The sequence below is a fragment of the Apteryx mantelli genome, chromosome 3 (genome assembly GCF_036417845.1).
Source record: "Apteryx mantelli isolate bAptMan1 chromosome 3, bAptMan1.hap1, whole genome shotgun sequence".
NCBI lineage: Eukaryota > Metazoa > Chordata > Aves > Apterygiformes > Apterygidae > Apteryx > Apteryx mantelli.
The window spans coordinates 19,791,945-19,814,985 of record NC_089980.1 but is presented as its reverse complement, the minus strand read 5'-3'; the positions used below and the strand labels follow the sequence as shown (position 1 = coordinate 19,814,985).

Here is a 23,041-nt window from a genome sequence, read left to right as displayed (position 1 = left end):
GGATTCTGCTTGTCCTTCATTTCCTATGCTGTTTTTTCTTAATCCTCTCTAAAATCAACAGGGCTCTACCATTGCTTCCCACAATGAACCCTGAAATTTCGGAATTCATCAGATGTAGCTTTCAAAAGTTAACACATTTGTATCCAAACATAGTGGTGCCATCCATTTCAGCCTTGCAGACTTGGCTGTTAAAGATAATACTTGAATTGTGTCAAAGCAGTGAAAGTGGATTCTAATCCACTTTGGGAATTACAAAAGAGAAAGGGAAGATGTTTTCAGATTGAATTGTCTTTACTGTGATGGAAAATTTGGGGGAAGAAAGTGGAAGACTTCAATTACAAGTGTGGAAGCACTTAGGTAAATATTTTGTGAAATTTCAAATACAGAGCTAAGTGTTATCAACTTAATTATGCATTTTAAATTTCTAATGTACTCTGCAGGTCTGCTCCTAATGATGAGACAAAGCAAAGTGACAGTAAGAAAGAAGAGAATTTCGGAGCATGTAGGCTCTGGAAGGATCTGTGTGAACTTGTACATTGGTTGCAGAAAGGTAATGAATCTGCTGTGGAAGAGACATCCGCATGTGCAAAAAATACATATTTTTGAAGAATGCGGAGCAAATGATTTTTTTTTTTTTTTCATACTCAGAGAAGAGAAGGCCTCCTGTAAAGAAAGTGGCCATTTCCCCAGGATGGGAATCTGGGCATATAAAATACATATAGACATTCTGCTCGCAGCTACTAGCCTACCAAAAACCTGAATATTTAGGAAATGGCGTTATGAAAACATCAAGTAACTTATTTGAAAACAAAGCTTTATTTTTATATCTGTTCCTTGCTAGAGCAAATGTTAATTGTGTAAGCTCAATAAGCAGAACTGGTCGCATACATGAACCCCTTCTTTGGCTACTTAAAAATTCAGAAACTGAAAACAAAATGTTCTCTTCTCCTGCTGAGCAGACCTCAGTCAAAATATCCAGCAGGCTGCAGTAACAATTGAGCAGACCTAATGTGGAATACAGTTGCCTGACAGGCTGTACCCTTTCATGGGAGTACTAGGGGCAAATTGGCATCTCGAAACCTGTCGTGGAAAACGTCAAACTGTTGAATTGGTGAAACATCAACTGATGAATTTCTGTGGGGTATATATTTCTAAATAGCTCTTCCTGACTTTTTGCTGTGTCCTCTTCTAATTTGGAAGAAGACACTTATTTCAGAGTATTATAATCACTCCTGAAGCAAGTTAATTAAAATTTCATATCCCCCTGCCACCCCCCCCCCCGCTGGGAATAAGAGCATCCATATCGAGAAATCAAAGTAGCAATTCTTTAAATTCACACTTTTCTTTAATCCAGATTGCTTCACTTCTTTGGGCTTGTCTTAAGTTTGACATATTCAAACTTTCTACGTATCTTTCAGATATATTTTGAAATCACATAGAAAAACTGTGAAAGAGCTGGGAGGCTTGTACTGAAAGCTGGTGAATAGGAAATGCTGCTTATTTTCCTCTATTTTAACACTTATACAGTAAAATTCCTAATGGACTGCCCATAGTTTATATTATGTGAGTTAAGATTTTATACAAAATAAGATGATGGCTTTCTAGCTCCTGTCTCTCTTAAAATGTTGTATCTCCAAGAGAATGCTGGACTTTATTTTTTGTAACTAATTATCTAACACCTGGGGTTGCTATTTGACGTATTTGTATAAGATTATGTATTTTAATATAATTTACCTTTTATAATTAAATTGTGAAGGCATAGTTGATAAGAAATTTTGATCAGAGGAAAAAACTTTACCATACTTTGGCAGTATATTAAGTTCTGTTCCGCTCTTAAGAAAATAAGACTCTCTGTAACGTAAATCTAAATAAACAGCTACATACAGATGTACATATATTTTTGCCGCCCTGTGCTCAAAATTGAGTTTGCATGAAAACGAAAGGATTTTTAAAATTTGAATGCGTTAAAGCTGTGACTGTATCTCCAGGAACACAGCACGTTGAGTTTCCTTCAAGCTTCAAGTGTGAAGTGCCTCTTTGACTGTTAGCATTTTCCAGAAGTATGATGTTCCCTGCAGTTCTCCCCCGTTGATGTTCCAGGTGATTTCTTGATGCTTTCTAAAAAATAGAGAGGTCTCTGAATCAGAGTGCTTTTTCTAGCATACTACTACTGCGGGCTGAGTTTTTGTCATTCGGACAAATCGCAAAAAGGCAGAAGAGCTCTTGGGCTGTCGTTAAGAAAAGTGGCTACTGGGATTGTTTAATGGCAAAGTGCCAGCACATCTATCAGTCTACATTTGTCAGAGGAGAAACTCTGTTCGGTTTTATTCTCCGTGATCATAAAATAGCCTATCGGAGGATTACCTTTCAGTAGGTACTTCATCTTCAAAAACACATTGAAGAAAATGGGGAGGCATTAGAATAGAATTTGGAGTAACTATTTTCAAATTCTCATGAATGCTGCTTATATATTTAGCATTTCCCTACAGAGAAGATAGCTAGGTTGTGCCACAGATCATACTTCCTTTGCCAGCTCTCTGAGGGTTTTGTTACCTGCCTGTGGGATTCAGGATGTCCAAAGAAATTCCCTAGAGTGTATTGAGAAGAGATGCTTGAAAGCAGCGTTGTCTGAGAGTACAGCTGCATGCGGCTTCCACTTCTTGGGTGGGACCTCTTGGGCACTAAACATCTTGGCTTGATGTTTCAAGGGGCAGCAGGTTTTGTTAGCACCCTCAATCTAGAGACCACTTGATAAGCGGATGTGGGACTGCAGTTCAGAAAATTCAGTTGTGATTTCCCTACCTCCCACCTGCTGTCACGTCTTTTGCTTATAGAATCCAATCTGTGATCTCTCCTGTCAGATGAATCCAGGAACCTGCAGTTCATAAATTTCAGTGGTTAGACTTAGGCTAATCTTCCAGGGAGATATCAGTCTAGATCCTGATGCAGGACCTGAAGTGCAAGTTTTTATATCCTCATGACAGTTATTAGCACTGTTATATCTTCATATTCTCATCATATGTATAAATGTCTTTTCCTTCTTTGCCTTTCTAGATAGATGTCTCCCTGCTTACGGGAAGGAATACCATAGTCTAATTGTGCACTGCGCGAAAAGGATTTCTTTTGTATCTGTTTGGAATTTCCTGTTTCTTGGTTTTATAAATATTATCTGATCTTTGTGTTATGCAACAGGTAGAACAAAATATCCCATCTTCTACTTCTTGACATCCCTTCAGTGTTTGCAACCTTTTTTTTATGATAATTTTTTGTTAGAGACTTCTGTAGGTATTCTGTTTTGCAAGTTTGTTCGCCTTGAATTGCCAGGATACTGTACCTACAATAGTGATTATTATATTAAAATTATTATAAACCAATGTTTTCTTGTAAGACTATTAAAAAATAGTCTAATGATTATAGTACTACTGATAATCAGGAAACTGCACCTCTTTCCTGTAATAATAGTATGGTATTCTTTATAGTAGACTGTATTTAAAAGAAACAGAACAACCTTTTTATTTGGCATCTACCTGTTTCATTCATTAGGGGGCACTGCGCAGCTATGGAAAATCAGTGGGTTTTGCAGAGGAACATGAATGCATTTCCAGTGATGCCGTTTCACTTTCCATAATCTCCTATTCTAAATTATCTAGGGGTAGTGTAAGATAAGGGCGTTGTTGTAATTTAAGGTCATTTTTGACTAAGACTGTTTCTAATAGCAGTTTATGGTAATTGTATGAGGCTAGAAAATAAAATCTCAAATTCTATTTCTGTCTCACAGAGAAATGTCTCTATAGCAGTTCAGAACACTATATGAATTACCATTTTTCTTAGTCTTACCTTTTCCTTGAATTTACCCTTGTGCTGTACACCATGCCTTTTGCTCCCTGCCCCATCTCCTGTGATACCCTTTCAGGCAAATGGCAGAATATGCTGCAATCTACTAAGCCTTGTTTTCAAGGAAACTAGGCCAGAAACAGCCTTAACTATTGCTGAAGGGTAACCAACCAGAGATGATAGGAAATTGAGCCAAACTCTGACGACACGTGTTGGTGAAGAGGCGAAGAACCTCCTTTGAACTCTTGTGCAGGAAAGATGCAGAATCTTAGAGGTAGTTACACCTGTCTTTTAGTTTTGTTTCAGGACTCTTTCCAGCAGTCCTGCACCTGCCTCATTTGTCTTAGGTCCTCTCTAAACATAGATGGACCTGCACAACTCAAGTGAAGGGAAGATGATACCTACATGTTGTGCACTCAGCAGAATATGACAGCAGTAGTCTGTTCATTCTTGGACCTTGACCTTTCTTGAATTAAAGCCTGTTGTGGTGTATTGTCAGCTCTGTTTCTCTGCTCGTCTCATTAGTAGGCACTCATGGCTAATTCCATTTAGGTCAAGAGTATGACAGATTATGCTACATGAACTAGAGCTGTGAAGAATAAACCTCGTGCCATCCTTATGGCTAAAAACACAGTGGTGGTGGTTATTCGCATAGACACCTATTGCACTGAATGATGAGCTCTGGTCAGGGGAAGAATTAATGCTATTCTGTGACCCCGTTCAAATGTCAAACATGAATGTGTTGTATTCAGGTGGATTTTGGAGGACAGTAGTTACATTTCACACTGGAAGCCAACAGCGCAACTGTGCTCTTTCCAAGGGGGTTTACCTTTCTGGTTCACGCCAGCCTGTTACGCTTTTACCACCTGTCAAAATATATCTTTCAATCATGTGGAGCCAGTTCTTGATGGTGTGTAATAATCTGAACCACTTATCTCTTATTAATCCTGTAAATAATTGATACCTCAGTTTTATACTTAAGCCACAGCCATAGGCAAGGAAATTTTTTCAGTGACTATAAACCAAAATACTTTCATGTTTAAACTAGAGCATTTAGGATGAAAATCTCATTCAGTGTTGTAGGATAAAGAACAGTGGGTTTTGTTCTAGTGAACTCATCTGTTATAGCAATAGTCGGGCACAAAATAGTAGTATTAAACCTTCTACTCCAATTTTAGTTTATGACTGTGTTGCTTTGTCCTTTAAGAAAAGTTGTGTTAGTATTTGAAGGCTGTAGTTGTGTACTCAGATGGAGACTTTGTACCTTTGCTTTACAAGCTACCTAAAATTAGGTGCCACTTTCTGTGCTGACAAGTGACCAACCAACCCACCCCTTCGGGCCTGAATGTACACTTCCTCTTCCCAATCCCGTCTGGTTATTGTTTTCCGTCTGCGCCTTGTGTGAAGGATCATGGTCCTGGTGGACAACAAGTCAGCAGAATACCCTTGCAGCCATGAAGGCCAATACCATGAACCCTATACTGTGCTGTATTAGCAAGAGAGCTAGCAGGTGGAGGGAAGTGGTTGTTCCTTTCTATTTACCACTAGCAAGACTTTTTTTTTCAGTATATACATCAGCATGTGATGTAGGAGTGGTCTTGTTCAGTCTGGAGATGAGAAGGCTAAGGAGGGCTCTTCTTGCTGTCTTTGGCAGTAACGGGGTGGGGGGTATAGGGAAGACAGCCACACTCTTCTTAGAGGTGCACAGTGGAAGGGCAGGAGTCAGCAAGGGAAATCCTGATTAGCTATTAGGGGAAAAAAAAATTCACCATGAGAGTTTTCGAACATTGGAACAGGTTGACCAGAAAGGTTGTGGTCTCTCCATCCTGAGAAAGAGTCAAAACTCAGTAAGGCCCCAAGTAACCTGATTGAAGTTGGCCCTGCTTTGAGCAGGAGGTTGGATAAGATGACCTCCAAGGTCCCTTCCAACCTAAATTATTGAGTGATTAAGTTGTCAGTGAGGTGAGAGCCTTTATAATCTTCTGTTTATAAATGCGATGAAGGAGGTTTCCTTAGCTTTTAGTCTAGCTCTTCTGTCCCAAAAGCTCCCTTCATGCACAAACATACTTACCTCCCACAGGTTTGATCCTGTCCTGTAGAATGGTACTTATACATATCTCCTTCCTCACTTATTCCTCCTAGAAAGTAGCACCTTTAATTGGTTCTTTTTGGGTAGGGCAAGGTGAATCAAACTAGTTCTGTGGTAAACGCGCGTGCCTGAGTTTGTCCATATCCAAGGGACTGGTGACTGCTGCTCTCTTCTTACTGAGTTTAGGCCGTTCGTGGAGAATTATCTCCCTTGTCTCTGTCAGTAATGCACCTGGGTACTTCATCATACTTGGTAATAAACAGGAGCACACAAAAACAATAAATGGTGGGATTTCTTTTCCCTAGGTCAAGCTTCTGGGTACACGTGTACCAAAATGCTTGTAACACTTCTTGTGTTTGACTTTGAATGTTTGCAGCAATTAGAAGAAAAGAGTGAGGATGAAGAGGATAAAGAGTGCTTAAAGCAAGCAATAACTGCCCTACTGAATCTTCAAAGCAGTATGGAAAGGATATGCTCCAAAAGTCTTGCAAAACGAAGGCTTAGGTAAACACGTTTCTGTTTTTCCTGCTTTCTGCTCTTAATGCTTTGCTATAAATCCAGGGCTCCCAGTTTCCGCTTTTAGTAAACAATGAACAAAATAGTTTGTGACAAGCCTGCTTTTTCAGAGGAAGTGACATCAAAGGCAAGATAATTTGTTATTGTTTTAAAACCCTTCGAATTTCTATGCGTTTTTGCATACTGGTAGTTGCGACGTCCCGAGGATTCACTGGTAAGTAGAAAATCACAGCATTTGCAGGTTAATTATGCTCAGTTAATAAATGTCTGTGTAAAAGTATTGTACATGTGCATTTCTGTGTGACTAGGAGGGAATGTGCTTGAATTTGAAACTACTTGAAAGTAATCTGAATAGCTTTTTGTACAATGGCTAGTTAAAATTACTACTAGATATGTAGAAAACTAGTATTCAGTTGCCCTGTTGTAGCAAATTCTTGTATAATATAATCTATTTGTTTCAACATTAGAATTTTGGCAGCATTCTCTTTACTATTTTTTAACATTTGTTAAAACTTTGCTCTTAAAATTGTTTCAAAATTGTATGCACCAAACAAGTTCTGTACTGTGAAGTATAATCTTTAAGCTTGGACATGAATGTATTTAACAGCTTATTTTCTCTAAATCTGCTTCTTTCAAATTAATACATTCTAAACAGTCTGTCAGCTGTGGAAGTGAGGGATATGGTAAGAAGGTACTCTAACGGCTTGCCTACTTCTGGCTGCTTGTGTTTAGGTAAAATATTTATTGCATACAAGATAAGTAGAAAATTCTTCAGATGGGGGGTGCTGAGAAAAAACATTTGTCAGGTCCTGTAATGGTGCTTTTGGTAGAAGAGTCCTGATACTCAGTTCTGAAATTGTCTTCTCAGTGGGATTCTCATCACTCAGAAAATAGATTATCTTGTGTTTTTGTTGTTAGTGGTGGTTGTGGTTTTTAAAAACAAATATACTAATAGGCTGCCTTTCTCCCATCCGTCACCGAAGTGAATCTGCATGCCGGTTCTATACTCAGCAGATGAAGGGGAAACAGCTAGCAATTAAGAAAATGAATGAAATCCAGAAAAATATTGATGGTTGGGAGGGTAAGGACATTGGACAATGCTGTAATGAGTTCATCATGGAAGGAACGCTCACACGTGTAGGAGCAAAGCATGAGAGACATATATTTCTGTTTGATGGCTTGATGATTTGCTGTAAGTCAAATCATGGCCAGCCAAGACTTCCTGGTGCTAGCAATGCAGAATATCGTCTAAAAGAAAAGTTCTTTATGCGAAAGGTACAAATCAACGATAAAGACGACACTAATGAGTACAGACATGCTTTTGAAATCATCTTAAAAGATGAGAACAGTGTTATTTTTGCTGCTAAATCGGCTGAGGAGAAAAACAACTGGATGGCAGCATTGATATCTTTGCAATATAGAAGCACGCTGGAAAGAATGTTGGATGTGACAATGTTACAGGAAGAAAAAGAGGAGCAGATGAGATTTCCAAATCCTGAGCTTTATAGGTTTGCAGAGCCAGACTCTGAGGAGAATATCGTGTTTGAAGAAAACATGCAGCCCAAGTCTGGAATCCCTATCATCAAGGCTGGAACTGTTGTCAAGCTCATTGAGAGGCTGACTTACCACATGTATGCAGGTGAGGTGTGTTATTTATATAGCCAAAACAAGTGTTGACTAGGCTATGCTGCTTTTTTTTCTGTATTACTTTAAGTACATACAGCAAAACGTATATGGTATATGGAAAGGGAATATGCTTTGCCTTGCAAATATTCTGCAGTGCTTTTTGAATTAAGGTTGGGCTTTATGAAGAAATCTTTCTGCAGCTTTGTGGCTGTAGAAATTAAAACCATGAATCCTGTTTGGCTGAGCGTAGTGGGATACGTGTGTGCATGGAGCTATTCTCATGCAAGGGGTGAAGGGGGGCGGCGCCTGCAGGAATTGAGCTCTAGACAATACTTTTTCCTGTATGCCCCAGGCGACAAGAATTGCCTTCCCTTGGGACTTCCAATGCTGGGGTGGTGTATGCAGGGCCAGCGTTTCAGAAGGGAATTACGGCCCAGCTCTTTCAGTTAAGGTTATAAACTGTTACCTGTGCCCAAGCTGACATGTAATGAATTTGCAGCAAATAGACCGAATACCAGTTTGCTGGAGGTAGTCACCTGCATAATTTAGCCTCAGCACTTCGCCTTAATCAGAATTTTGGTGGGGATTTGATTTGAGAACTTTTGACTACAGGTTTCTGTTTGGGCTGAAGATGCATCAAAAGCAGATACATGAAATGGATCATGCAGTCCACCCTCAGCGTGTGGTGTTTTTCTTGATAATTTCCCAGTATTTTCTTCGGCTCTGCTGAAAAGCCTGGGGTTTTTTGATTCTGTCTTTATGGCAGTTATTCTAAATCTTCATGCATCTTACTATTAGTGCTTCTCCTATTCAACTATAGCTTCCTCCCACTTTTTTTCCTTTCCTTTTACTCCTTTCTACTGTGATTATCCTAAATTGTTGTGTAGCTCAGTCCTGATGGCACTCAATACCTAGCAGAGAGCAGGAATATTTGTTTGGAAGGAGCAGGGAATAAGCTGAATATAATTAGGACAGTTTTGTGGTTTTGTTTATTTTATTTTTAAGGTGCTTGTAAATAAATCTATTTACTCCATTACTTTTATTGCTCTTCTCCACATTTCCTTCAGTTTAGCTTTCCTAACATTAATTAGAAACATTAATGCAGTATCTTGCCTGCAGTTTTTACCAGAGCTGTTTTGTGCCTGTGCTCATGGTGTAACTTTATAAACCTTTAGCTTTTGGCTTAAAACTTTACAGGCATGATTTATGACATAGAATTATTTTTTGGAGGTTGGAATAAAACAATTCAGCCTTAGAGAAAGGAAGGCTTTTTTTTTTTTTTTTTTTTTTTTTTTTAAGTAGAATTGTATTTGGCAGAGAATTAACAAAAATAGTACCTTTTAGTGCCCTTGTGAGCATTTGCTTTGTTTTGGCTAACCTGCATACCATTGAGAATTGCCCTTTACATATACACGGCAGCTTTGGCACAGTGACTTAGGCGTTGTTCCAAGTGTTAGTAGCGTGCTCCAAGCTTCGTCTCTGTTCAGCAAGCCATGAACTATGTTCTTGAGTTGCATAAAATGAAAACAGCAGTTTTTAAAGAACATGTGGCTTCTTGAAGTAGGTCTCTTCTGTTGATTTTTTGCATCTGCATGTCTTTTTGGCTTTTCTAGCGTGCAGGACAGCAAGGAAGAAGCCTGATTGATTGGTTAGATCCACCCTCTTCCACAGTCATTTAAATCCCTGCACTTAACAGCCCCTACTTAACGAAGCCATGAGTAGGATGCTTGAAGCCTAAAGATGCTGTCTTGTGTGACCATGACCAAACCATTCTATAACAAAACTAAGGATGTGGGTACTGTTAGACAGGCTAGAACAATTTGACCAAATAAAAAAATAGAGAGAGAGAGGCTGGTCTTGTGATGTGTTGATTTAGCCTGTATTTGTAACCTTAAAGATTTTAGCTCAGCATGTGGATCTGATGCTGAAATGCTAAGTTCAAAGTCGTTTCTCTGTACTCCTATTTTTCATTATATACCTTCTGTTTTATAATTAGTGTTCTGTGAGGAAAAATGTAGTCATTCTAACTATTCTTTGCTGCCTTTTCTAGGGGAACAAAGGAGTACAGATTTAGTGACTCAGCCAAAATGGCTCTGTTGCACGGGAAGCGAGGTCCGTTTACTATGTAAATCATTCCGTGTTTTGTTGCATTTTATGAGATGCAGTGAGTTAGGCAACAACTTTCCATAGTAACCCTTCAGTTATTCTTTCCTACACGTAGCCGCTGAGTTCAGCTTCTGTTTTGCTTTGAGACTTGAGGCACAGGAAAGCGAGTATCCTGGCGGTATCTAGCCAAACAGCTACAGATTGTAGGTTTTCTTTTCTTGCCTCGCACAGGATTGTGTACGCACGATTGTAATCTTAAAAGAATGTTATTGACTTTATATAAATAAGCCACGAGAGCAAGCCCTTGCTTTTCTGATGCAGTTTTTCTCCTGTACGTTGTGACGGGGTAGGTGGCCCTTGCTCCGACAGCATGAAGACTCCCTTTGCTGTAGCTCTGTGTCTTCGCTAGGTTCTTATCTTTGCAGGTCAAATACTACAAGGAGTACTAACAGGTACAGCTGCATGGGTTGTGCCAACTTGTTGCAAGTTGCTGAAGAACAGTTGAATTAGTTGTACACTGAAGAGTAAACGAGCTATGTGCAGACAGCAGTCAGCTCAAATCAGGGCTCAACTTTTTTGCCACGTACAAAGATCCATATGAGAATCTGTGTCCCATTTGTAGCAATGGGTGTTTGACCCCCCCCCCTTTTTTTTTTCCTTCCCTCACCTCTGTGGCACATGCACAATAACAGCTTACCAGCAGAATTTTTTCCCTGTTTCACTGCAAAATAGAGACTTGCCTGGTGGCCTAGCTCTTACCCCGCAGTGCTGTGAAGGGCTGAGACGCGCAGTCACCACCAAAGCTAGTGCAGTGACACACCAGAACATGTGGAAACCCGTAACCATCCTGTGGTGGAGCAGATAAGAAGGAGAAATCTCCTCTGCAAAAGCCACTTTACATATATTTGTACATGACAGAAACTGTCCTTCAAATGGAAATTCAGATTTTGGCCCTATTTGCATATTCTGGGGTTTGTACGTGTTTAATGTGCATCTGTGTTCATTATCTCCTCCTTTTTCTGATATTTGTGTAAGAGCGGCTAGGTTAGGAGGTACCAAAGTTTGAAAGTTATGGCAATTTTTTTTATCTATAGGGCAGTGCTCTTCTATTTTTAAAGCTTTGATATGTTAAGAGTGCTTGTGCGTCATCATAGTGTCCGTTTCCTTTCTTAAGGAATTCAAGGGTGATTATTTATAAATCCTTGTAGAACAAGTTATTGTTCTTTTTTAGCTTTCAAATTGGCTGTATTGAAGAGAGAATTATCACATGAGCAGACATCCTGACTAACTAGTGTTGTCTGTTTTTGGTTTTTTTTTTAACACTTGCTCATATATTGTACACTATTTTAAGTCACAGATTTTGCTAGTAAGATAACAAGGTTAGATTTGATTTTCTGATTTACTTCGTATGAAATTCAATATGTATTTTGGATGTCAAAACTGACCCTACCTGTAAACCTAGTTGGACTTAGAGCCTGCAGGGATCTGAAAACGTTGGTCCTATAGAGTCTTTTTTCTCTTTTGTGGAGACAAAATCTGCCTAGGGTGCCTGCTGTGTACGGTGTCCCTTTTTTTCATTTACCTGTGAGTAGCTCTGTCTGTAACATCTTTCTGCTTTCCAAACCAATTGCTGCCTCGCAGGTTGAGAAGGGCCAGTGATACACACGAAGCAAGGGGCTGTGGGCACCCGGGGACATATTCATCCTCTGGAAACCACGTAAAAGCCATGTATTTGCATGCTGAGGATGGTGGGAACAAGCGTGACACGCTTTCGGCAGCAGAATTTGGGTGGTTGCCTTTGAAAGGGTTTGTAGGCTATGCAGTTTCAAGGAGGAGGGGGCAAGAGGTATTACCATAAGGAAGACAGAGTAATGAAGGAAATGAAAGGATAAAGCAGAATAGCCAGCACATGGTCTAAGAAACTGGAATTTGAATGGAACAGAAATGCAAGGAAAAGCTGTGTTATACAATATGTGATGAACCTGTGCAAAGCATTACAGTAAACTGCTCCTCAGATCGAGACCTTAGTAGGATTTCAAGAAAGGTAGAGTGCTTGTTCGAATGGGTAAGAAGCATGTAAATAGCTAAGGAAGATTTAAAAAAAAAAAAAAACTTAAAACCCTGTGTTCCAGTGCGCAAGTCTACCAGTGTAATTGGTATCTAGAGTTTTAGGTCAAATATCATAGGGTTTTTTTCCTGCATTACACATACAGCCTGCAGGGACTCCTGCTACGAGTTTTGCATGCTAGTTCAGCCACTCCATCTTAGAAACATTTCCAATTTGCGTTTGGTTTTTAAATCTGTGTGTGGAGAAGCCTTTGCAACCTGCTCGTTACTTTGGCCCCAGTAGTAACATTAACCTTGTTGCTGGTCAGCTCTGTGTGGTGCCAACATGCTGTCACCGGGTTTCCTCATACTTGAAAACAAATGGTTTTGCTTTTGTCATTAAGGGAAACACTCCAGTTTTCACTCTGCATACCTGTTTTTAAAACTGTTTTGAATATTTAAATAAAGCGATATGTAAGTGGTCGATTTAAATGAAATGATTTTGTTGAAGTGAAAGAAATACAACTTCAGAGTATACCTGTCAGTTAACTGAAAAAATCTTTAGCCTGCCTTAACCACAACTGGTCATAAATTACACCAGTTTTGGGAAGAAGTCCTCCCCAAGAAGAGTTATGCCATTTCTTTCCAATGCAACGTTACTTGCTGTGTCATTTGAGTTATCGTATCCTGGTCATTGTCAAAAACAAGATTGTTTACGAGATGGCTCATTAATAAAATAATCTATTTTTATCTTCAGAGTTGATGAAAAAGAATCCAGTCTTTTAATAATTGAGATGGCAGAGTCATTTTTATGAATTCTCAAGCAGAATTAAAATTGCTTTTAAATTCTGCATTATATTGCTATTTCACGAGGGTCTGAATTGTTACAGAAGCAGTTTTGTTTTACATTATCTTTTCTGCAAACTGCTAGTCCAGGATCCTTAGTTTTAAAGGATACAACTGACTTAAAATTAGTTCAAAATAGGAAAAGTTAGATAACTGCTGACACGAGCACAAAATTATTCTTTTCCTAGACCCCAACTTTGTTCGGACTTTTCTGACGACATATAGATCCTTCTGTAAACCACAAGAGTTGCTGAGTCTGCTGATAGAAAGGTATGACGCTTTTTAAAATATTGTTCAATGAAGTGCAATCTGGGTGGAGTTTTTTTTATTTTTATTTCAAGTAAAGTTTGTAAAATTCTTGTTTTCAAATTGGCTTTGATTCACTAATAACACCTTTTGAATGTTGTCAAATTTAAGGATGGCAAGGATTGCAAGTAAAATGCTTTTTGAAGTAGCTCTGGTTACTTCCAGTGTCCCGAGGTTTTAATACTTTTATGGTATTATTGTAATCATCTCATATTTGTGAAAAGGCATAGATTTATTACTGAATTTAACAATTGTTCCTATGTGTTTACCAAGAAATAAGGTTCTAACCTGTGGAATCCTTCTGAATTTTGAGCTATCTTTAATCAAGATGTATTCGTCATGTTGTGAGCAAGGTTGGTCTAATAGGCAACTCGTGCTTATACACATCTTCTGTGCTAGATTTGAAATTCCAGAGCCTGAGCCAACAGAAGCTGATCGTATCGCTATGGAGAATGGAGACCAGCCTCTTAGTGCCGAGTTAAAAAGATTTAGGAAAGAGTACATACAGCCCGTGCAGCTACGGTGAGTATTGCAGCAATATGAGGCAAAGTGATTTTTTTTTTTTTTTTTTAAAGCCCATTCTGAGTTTGAGATTGTTGGTGTGTGCATTTTTTTGGAATCTATGTTTCTGCAAGGCTGTAAAGCATAAGTTAGCCACAGAGAGCTATACAGAACATTTTAAATAATGTTCTTTTCTGAATGGTAGCATTACTCTGACTTCCTTAAATTTAAAGTAGAAAAATGATTATAACTGGTTGCTGGTAAAACGCAAACAGTAGAGAAATTGCATTTGGTCTGCTGATTCGTAGTCCTGTGAGCCCTCCACTACTAAAAGCCTTGAAACGCTAGACTTGAAGACAAGGTCACATTGCCGGAGTGCTTACTTCCCCTTTACTGTTGCAGAGTATTAAATGTATGTCGACACTGGGTAGAACACCACTTCTATGACTTTGAAAGAGATGCTGATCTTCTGCAACGTTTGGAGGAATTCATTGGAACAGTAAGAGGTACTTATGGTTTCTTACATACTGGTATTTATCATAAATCATCCCTTTTCAAAGGTATGGTATGGATCATTTTTCCTTTCAGTGAGTAGATAAAGAGAAATAAGGCTGATTACTTACTAAATACTTCACAAAGAACATAAAAAAAACTTTAAAAAAAAATCTGTTAATTCTCCAAAGCATGTCCTGTGTTCAAAAGAAAGAATACATTACTTATATCCTGATAAATATGTCTCAGCTCTATGGTAAGGGGGTTGAAATAAATGCAAATTGATAAGACATGAGTGAGGCTCAAAACAGAATAGCTGTTTTGATTGTCCTCTTAAACTGTAGGCAGGGGTGAGTTTTGTAAAAGATTAATGGTGAAACCACTATGTCTTTAGCGCAAGGGTTCTCCAGATATTTCGCAGTGCATATCAGACCCGTAGATCACCTTCCATTTGTGATTGTACAGATCTTTCCTCTTTGCTTGTGATTAAAAACTGGGACAGCTACAGGAGTTGTTTGTAGGAAAAGGTAATGTTAGAGAAGTATCTAATGGTTATTTAGCAATTAGAGGAGGAGAGTGAAACAGCTGGTTTAATGCAGATTACTGGTAAGTTTTCAATGGACTTGCCATCTTATGCATGAAGTTCTTATGGTGTAGAGCTAAACAGGCATTTGGCCCTTGGTTTTATTCTCAGTTTTGAAGCTGAATGCAGTTGAGGGAGAAGTTTCTCCCTGTTCATTGTTTTGCCCTTCTGTTTCATCCGAGGTAAGCACATACGCTTCTCCAAGGCATAAGTTTTGGGGTGTTCTCAGAAGCTCACTTTGAGCAAAAGAAGATTAGTTCCCATAAACTCATTGTGAAGTCAGAAAAGAAAAAAAGCTCCAAATTTAGAGCAGGAGCCTTTTGTAGGTGTTCGGATTTGCGCTTGGGTGAACCTGGCATCCTTGGCATTGACTGTTGAGAGATCCTGGATAGGTGAAGCTCATTTGATTAAGGTTAACTTTGTGACTATTCTTCTTAATGTGTTTGAACACCTTGCAAGTTCTGTGGGAACACCACTTACACACTTCTAAAGAATGAATGGTTGCTTTAATTTATTCATTTGGGGATTTAAATCCAAAGATTTCCAAATTATACTGGCCCCTTTGGAAAAACAGTATTAAGACTAACTAAATAGTGATTTTCTCTTTGTGTGCCAGGCAAAGCAATGAAGAAATGGGTTGAATCAATCACAAAGATAATCAACCGGAAAAAGCAGGCACAAGCCATTGGGCCAAGTCACAACATTACTTTTGAAAGCCCGCCTCCGGCAATTGAGTGGCACATAAGCAAACCAGGACACACAGAGACTTTTGACTTGCTCACTTTGCATCCAATAGAAATTGCTCGGCAGCTCACTTTGCTTGAGTCAGATTTTTACAGGTAACTTTCCTCCATTGAAAAACACATGACACAAATCAAAATATCCTCCAGCATGAAATTGTTTCTGCGGGCCCCTGCTGTGAAGCCCCACGGTAGGTCAAGGGACTTTACCAGTGCTGTACATTAATTGTTATTTTTTCAGCAAAAAAATTCTGAAAAATGTACCTCAAAACCCAGTATTTGTCTAGTCTCCCCAAGCTGACATGCAGAACCTGTGACTGATGCATACTGTTAACTGTGTTTTGCTCCAGGTATCTCTTGATATTTTCGGGGTAGACCAACCTTTGAGAAATACAAACATGAATTAAATCAATTTTCTTCATATCCTAGTTTGTGAAGCAAATTATGGACCATGTCAGATCTGACCAGATGTCTGTGAGAGATTATTCAGGCATTGGAAGATCACGTTTTATTATGATGAATGAGACTTAGACATCATTCTTCGTTTAGATGAACAGAGGTAGTTAAGAATAATGTAAACTAACAAATATTTACAGTCTAAAAAAGAAGCACAGGAATACCAGTCACTGAAGTCATGGGGTGAGCCTAAGATCATAGGAGAGCAGTGATACCTTTTTATTTCCAAATATTAATTTCAAATTCCCTGGAAATTAAGACTTTTTGGAAAAATAATATCATCTTTCATGCTTCTAATTGCACATTTTAATAAGTGTATATACTTTTCTAGAGCTGTGCAGCCATCTGAGCTAGTTGGAAGTGTGTGGACAAAGGAAGATAAAGAAATTAATTCTCCTAACCTTCTCAAAATGATAAGGCATACAACTAACCTCACTTTGTGGTTTGAAAAGTAAGTGACTCTCCTAAATCTGCACCAACTCCATTCCTGGGCATCAGAAATATACTGTGAAAATTTCTGTTTTGGGAGAATTCCTGTTGATGCTACGACTGGTCTCTGAGAGAATATTGCCGTAATGGTCTCAGCTTTTTATTCTTTTTATTCTTAGAAGAGGACTTCATTCTAAATATTTTCAAAACTGCGCCCAGCTAAACTTTGTATATTTGTGTTACAAATTAATTTTTGCTTTTGCAAAACTCTTGAATGCTTCAGTAAAAAAATCATATGTTCTCATGTATTTAGGTGCATTGTAGAAACAGAAAACCTAGAGGAAAGAGTAATTGTAGTGAGCCGGATAATTGAGATCCTGCAAGTTTTTCAAGAGCTAAACAACTTTAATGGGGTCCTTGAGATTGTCAGTGCTATGAACTCCGCAGCAGTGTATAGGTTGGATCACACATTTGAGGTACGGTGAAATGTTTTCTATTTTTGATATGGAAGTGTCGTGCATTGCACCTTAGCTACTCTAAAGGCTTGTCTTTTCAGTAAGCGTTTTCTCTAAAGATGAAACAGGGAAAGCAAAACCCCCAATGGATGAATGAATTAGATGGTAATACAGAGTTAATTTCCTGGTTTCAGAAGCAAGAAATGAGTCTTTGCTTAATAAATGCAGAAAAAGGTAGCAAGGTCCTGAGATAGTGGGGTACTGTTCTCATGGTCACTGATCTAAGTATCAGTTGTAGACTGTTGCTCTGAATGTTGTTGATGGGTCACTTCGTGGCCTAGTCTTTCTGGCTAACCTGTTTCGTCTCTTCTTAGCAAATTCCAAGTCGCCAGAAGAAGATTTTAGAAGAAGCTTATGAACTGAGTGAGGATCACTATAAGAAATACTTGGCAAAACTCAGGTCCATTAATCCTCCTTGTGTGCCTTTTTTTGGTAAGTAGCTTTGGTTCTGAATGAGCTGTATCATGCACACGCATCTTGAAAGAATTGAGCTAAAGCACTAAACAGAAGTATGAAGAATAGTGAGAAGTTAGTTTTAACAAGACAATCAGTTTTGAATTTCAGCATTTCCCTTGGCTTGCTTAAACTGGCAATGGGGCTGATTGTATAAGGGAAACTGTGAATTGTCTATATATGAAAGAAATGTTAAATTGACTATTAATTGCAGATGTCACTTGCAGCAAAAATAAGTATACCTGCAATATCTTAAATGAAAGGTGGGCACATTAAAAATATTACTGTCATTGACTAATACAGAAAGAAAGAATTTTTCTCTCCACCCCCCCCCCCCATAAGAATTCCAAGAAATAAAAATGTATATAGAGTTGGGGAAAGAACCCCACTCTGGATCATCAAAGACTTATCAATTCTTTCAAATTTGGAATTTCTGGCCTTTAGCAAATTGTGAAGCTAAGCAAATGGCATTTCAGTTCTTCAGCAAGCTACTCAAATGTTTGCTGCAGATCACTTCCAATTCTGGCAATACATCGCATTTGTCCAACACAGGCTTTAGGCCAAAACTGGAAGAAAATGGTGTTGATGGCTTTTTTGGCCTTTTACAGATTGGGGAAAGACATACTCCAGAGCTCTGCAAAGAAAGATAAGATCAACTAAGAAACCTTCTGTCCTGCTTCAGAGATGAGCAGAGGTTAGCAGGATCACACATGAACAGTTTTAGTTTCTCCTTTCAAGCTATGCATAGAAGAGTCATAGTGGGCCTTGACACTTCCGGATACATCATCTGTGGACTTTAGAGAACGCTTTTCTCTCTAATCTTCACATGACTTGATATAATTATGAAGCCAGGAGTGGAGACTTGAACAAAAGAATAAAACCTGAGTGACAGGCAGATGACACATTATTCTGCATCAGTCTGATGCTGAGTGTAAAAAATAATTGTTTTGAGCTTAGCTGAGGTCTCTGGTGGAGTAAAGCTGAACTGGGACAGAACAGATGAGAGTAAGCACTTGGTCTCTCTACTCCACAGTTCAGTGAGCTCCTGTCTTGCAAAACGCTGGTTACAGTTCAGTACATGTGCTGTGAGCTTCTTAAACAATAGAAAGTTGTATAGACTTCGAAATTTTGATGCAAAAAGGCAGCTCTCAGGAAAAGCTGTATTAAAATAATTAAATTATTGCCATTATTTGAAAATGAGGTGTGATTTTATTATTGACCCTAACAGAGCATTTTTCTAAGTAATTAAAATTCACAAATTAAGTTCTTGAAGAGTTCTTTTTATTCCAGCCGTATGACTTCCTCCTTGTTTTGTGCTGTATATTTAGCATCTCTTCTGTGTGCTCTTTAGGAATTTACTTAACTAACATTTTGAAAACAGAAGAAGGCAACCCTGAATTTCTAAAGCGACATGGGAAAGAGCTTATAAACTTCAGCAAGAGAAGAAAGGTAGCTGAAATAACAGGAGAGATCCAGCAGTACCAGAACCAGCCATATTGTTTAAGAGTAGAATTTGACATCAGAGTAAGTGGCATTACTTCCTTGGGCCTCCACATACGGAGCTACTTCTGGGGTGATTCTCTCAGCTGACAGACCATGTAAACTGATAGACTGACACAGAGATAAGCAGAAAGCCTGCCAAAAAAATCTCTGTAAGGTCTCACTGCAAGAAAGGGCGTAAAGCTCATGGCTCGCAGTTTGATTTATTTCTTTTTGCAGCTCTTGGCACATTAGTAGATAGAAGGTCTTACTGGTCAGCGTTTAACAGAACAGAAACTGCCACTGATTCTCACTGTATTTCATTCAGTTCCTTTTATTTGTTACTGGCCTAAAGTGAGCCCAATTGTCATTTTTCTCCTCCATTACACTGCCTTTGTGATCTGTTTCCAGGTTTGCCGAAACAGCACTGTGTTCACTTCATGTGAACATGCTCTTGCATGCGCATGCTCTCTCTCTTTTAAGATTTTGGTGTCTTTTGAGCTATATGTTCTCAAGAGCCATAGTTCTACACTGATTATTTTAAGAGATTCCGCAGGATTTTCTCTTGTCTTTCATTCTCCTCAGGATTTGACAGAATGTTTTCTGAGAGCAGTCTTCCCCGGTGTCAGTGTAAAGATGGACTCTTTCCAGCTTCTTCTGAGGGTCATCTGAGCTAACCTGGTTTGATTTTTGCATGCAGCAATTTATTTAGGATACTTGCACAGTTGGTTCCTCAGGCTGAGCATAGCAGGAGCAGTGTCCAGCAGAGGGCTGGCAACAAATGAGTTTAACAACTTAGATATGTCATCGCTTTTGACTTCAGTGTTGTCTAGGATTCATGCTGAAACTGTTGAGATCATTTGTGCAAAAGAAACAGACACTGTAGAAGAATCTTAGCTGATGTAAATTTTCTGCCTTCTTGTATTTCAGAGATTTTTTGAAAACCTGAATCCAATGGGAAACAGCATGGAGACAGAATTTACAGATTATTTGTTCAACAAGTCACTAGAAATAGAGCCACGAAATGTCAAGCCTCCACCAAGATTTGTTAGTATCCAGACCTTTTTTTTCTTTCAAGAAAGTGCTTAAATGTGTCTTTCACAGGTAGCAGAAGTCCTTGTAGATCTCAAGCTTCTTAACTAAAAAGCTACATGAAGCTGATTTTGTGGTGGTTTGGTTTCATATGGCCTTTTTAACTGTGTTATATTGTCTTTTTTTTTTTTTCCCAGCCCAAAAAGTATAGCTATCCTCTCAAGTCCCCAGGTGTTCGTCCCTCTAATCCAAGGCCAGGTACCATGCGACACCCTACACCCCTGCAACAGGAGCCAAGGAAAATTAGTTACAGCCGGATCCCAGAGAGTGAAACCGAAACTACAGCATCTGCGCCAAACTCTCCGCGAACGCCTTTGACCCCACCCCCTGCTTCTGCTACTTCAAGTACTACAGATGCCTGCAGTGTGTTCGACTCGGATCCTTCAAGTCCTTTTCATGCAAGTAGGTGCTAATAGATAGTCTGCAAAAAATGTATGTATTAGATTTTATGGTCTTAAAATGGTAAATCACATTTATTCTTCTAAAGTGACAAAGAAATAGTCACTTTTGTCTCCTTGCAACAGCAAAAACTGACAGTGCATTTCATTTCTTTTTTATTATAAGTTTTTATGGTTAAGGGAGAAACTGAGTAGAATTAGGCATCTTGCATAGAGGGTATTGCATATCTTTGGAGAAACTGTTGGAACAGAAGGCTGATATATGTTTATTGCCCATATATGTCCCAAGCCAACACTTGTGGGATTTGCTGCCATATGTGTGGCGAAAGTAGGCGGTGAATATCTGTTTGGTGGTGAATAATGAGAATACAAGTGAAGGTTATTCTGGTGCCTTACTCTGCCCTCTCGCCTTCCTAATTGGTTTCAGTGCACATAGACCTTCTTCCTGCAGAACTTAAAATCAGTATTTCTATGCATTAAATCCATCAGGACTCATCTACATCTATTTTCCTTCTCTCTTCACCGACATACAGGGAAGCACACATTTTATGATGTACTTTCAGTAACTTGTAGTGGACTTAGCTTCTTTTCAGGTCCTAGAGCTTTCAAAGAAAGGACAGGGTTAGTCCTGTTTTCAGCTGGGTGTCACAAGGAGAAGTGACTGGCTTAAAGCAGAAGTTGCTTAGCAGACCAGCAACACCGCTGAGTTTTCAAGCCAGGTCTCCTGAGTACCCCTGTAGAAGAAGTTATTTCTTCATTTTTGGATGGACCCATTGACTTCAGGTCCAGAATATTGTTTTAGTGCTTTCGTGATACAAGAACAAGTTGTGTGTTTTTTGTCTTGAGGATTGCCCAGCAAGTGCAGAAGTTGATGGCCACAGAGGCAATTGCAGCTCTGAAGAGCAGTTTGTCTGGGAGCTGGAAGCAGAGGGCTGTTTGGTGGTGTCTTTCTTTAACACCTTCATTTTTCACACTTTTTTATGAGCAATTTATTTATTTCAGTAAAAGCAAGTTGCCTTTCATGACAGCTCTGTTAGCCACAGTAGGGGGAAATATGCTGAATTGAACAAAAGTTCATCATTATCATAATAATTTTTTATGTTCGCTAGGGTCTGCTTCCGTGTCATCCATAAACTTTACCAAAAGTTCAGATGAAGCTCCTGTTCCCCCTCCGGTTCCTCCACGAAGAAGACCAGAGTCTGCCCCAGCTGAATCCTCCCCATCAAAAGTAAGTAAGGAGAGAAAAAAAAAAGGGGGGGGAGGGGTTGGGAGCAGAGGGTGGGGTAAGGTAGAAAAGAAGCTCTTAAAGATCATGTCTGTATTTTTAAAGAGCTGCATGTGAAAGAGTAAGCATGTATTTCAAACCTGCACAACTCTGCCTCATTATGTCCTAATCCCCAAACCAATGAAAATTAACAGATGGGACCTAAATTTAGGGTTAGAAGCGTGTCTCACCCTCTTGTCTACTGATCTGCTGTGCTCAGGGCCTGGCACTGCCTGGGAGAACTTGAGGTTCCAGGCAGATGTTTCCATCTGGGATAATCGTCCCAGATTATCATCTTGCAGTATATAAGCAGGGATAAAGAATTGAAGAATAATAACAATGACAGGTGATGTACACACTACAGTCCCCTGAAAAGGTTCAATAGACTATTTGACCCTGGTGCTGTGGTGTTCAGTGCTTTGCCTTGATTGTCTGTCCTGTCCGTCTTCCTGCTTGAGCCATTGCTGCTTTTTCCTGTTACATTTGTCTGGCATTTGGGAACTGTTCCAGCCTTTGTTGCAGACAGTATCAGATGTCTCTTGATTTCAGTGAGAGTTGGTTCATGACTTCAGAGAGTTGGGCAGATTTGAAAATCCCACTCAAAATTACTTTGGAGCGTGTGTGTCTTTGGCTTTGAAGAGGACCTGTATATGTCTCTTCAGCAATTGTCCTTTTTGGACTACAGACTGCTGTCAACTTGCAGAGTTTAACACATCTCTTTATTTTCTTACCAAAATGCAATCAAAAACATAATAAATGTGATAGGATGGTGGAAACCATTTACCCTGTCATTGTAGCCACAGCCTGGGAACCATTCCCATCAATAATCCTGACCACCTTTCCTTAATTCCATTTTCTGAATGTAGCTTTTTACCCTGTTCAGCATCACCTGCCTCTCTCTTTCTCCTCATTCTCTTGGGGAAATAACTGGTAGTTCTAGCCATCCTGAGTGCTTCTTGTGTACAGGTAGTGGAGGATACCCAGACTCATGTCAGCAGGCAGATCCAGAACCAGCATGGAAACTGTTGCTCTGATCATTTTTTGCCTTGCCTTTTTCCCTCTTCCTGCATCTTCATTCCCTGCATCCCTGACTGGCTAACTCACATTTTGATATATCCTTGCTATACCCCTGCATGTCCAGTCTCTTCATCTTTTCTGTCTGCATCACTCTGAGAACATGCTGTTGTCAGACACCACCACTCCCTTTCGCTTCCTTACTCCCCACCTCCGTTCTGCACTTGCTTGCTGTTCCTTCTCTTTAACTGGATAG

The 23,041-nt window shown here is 39.3% G+C and overlaps 1 protein-coding gene across 2 annotated transcripts in view; it reads left to right on the top strand.

The window, feature by feature from the left end:
• The window catches only part of SOS1 (SOS Ras/Rac guanine nucleotide exchange factor 1), a 54,087-nt gene that overhangs the window by 29,344 nt on the left and 1,702 nt on the right, over window positions 1-23,041 (top strand). For both annotated transcript variants that reach the window (XM_067292853.1, XM_067292854.1), the window contains exons 9-21: window positions 6,300-6,427; window positions 7,423-8,078; window positions 13,252-13,333; window positions 13,769-13,891; window positions 14,273-14,376; window positions 15,562-15,784; window positions 16,473-16,592; window positions 16,884-17,046; window positions 17,400-17,517; window positions 18,890-19,062; window positions 19,948-20,064; window positions 20,247-20,511; window positions 21,617-21,735. In XM_067292853.1, coding sequence (XP_067148954.1) covers window positions 6,300-6,427; window positions 7,423-8,078; window positions 13,252-13,333; window positions 13,769-13,891; window positions 14,273-14,376; window positions 15,562-15,784; window positions 16,473-16,592; window positions 16,884-17,046; window positions 17,400-17,517; window positions 18,890-19,062; window positions 19,948-20,064; window positions 20,247-20,511; window positions 21,617-21,735 — 2,391 coding nt within the window. The remainder of the gene's footprint in view (window positions 1-6,299; window positions 6,428-7,422; window positions 8,079-13,251; window positions 13,334-13,768; window positions 13,892-14,272; window positions 14,377-15,561; window positions 15,785-16,472; window positions 16,593-16,883; window positions 17,047-17,399; window positions 17,518-18,889; window positions 19,063-19,947; window positions 20,065-20,246; window positions 20,512-21,616; window positions 21,736-23,041) is intronic.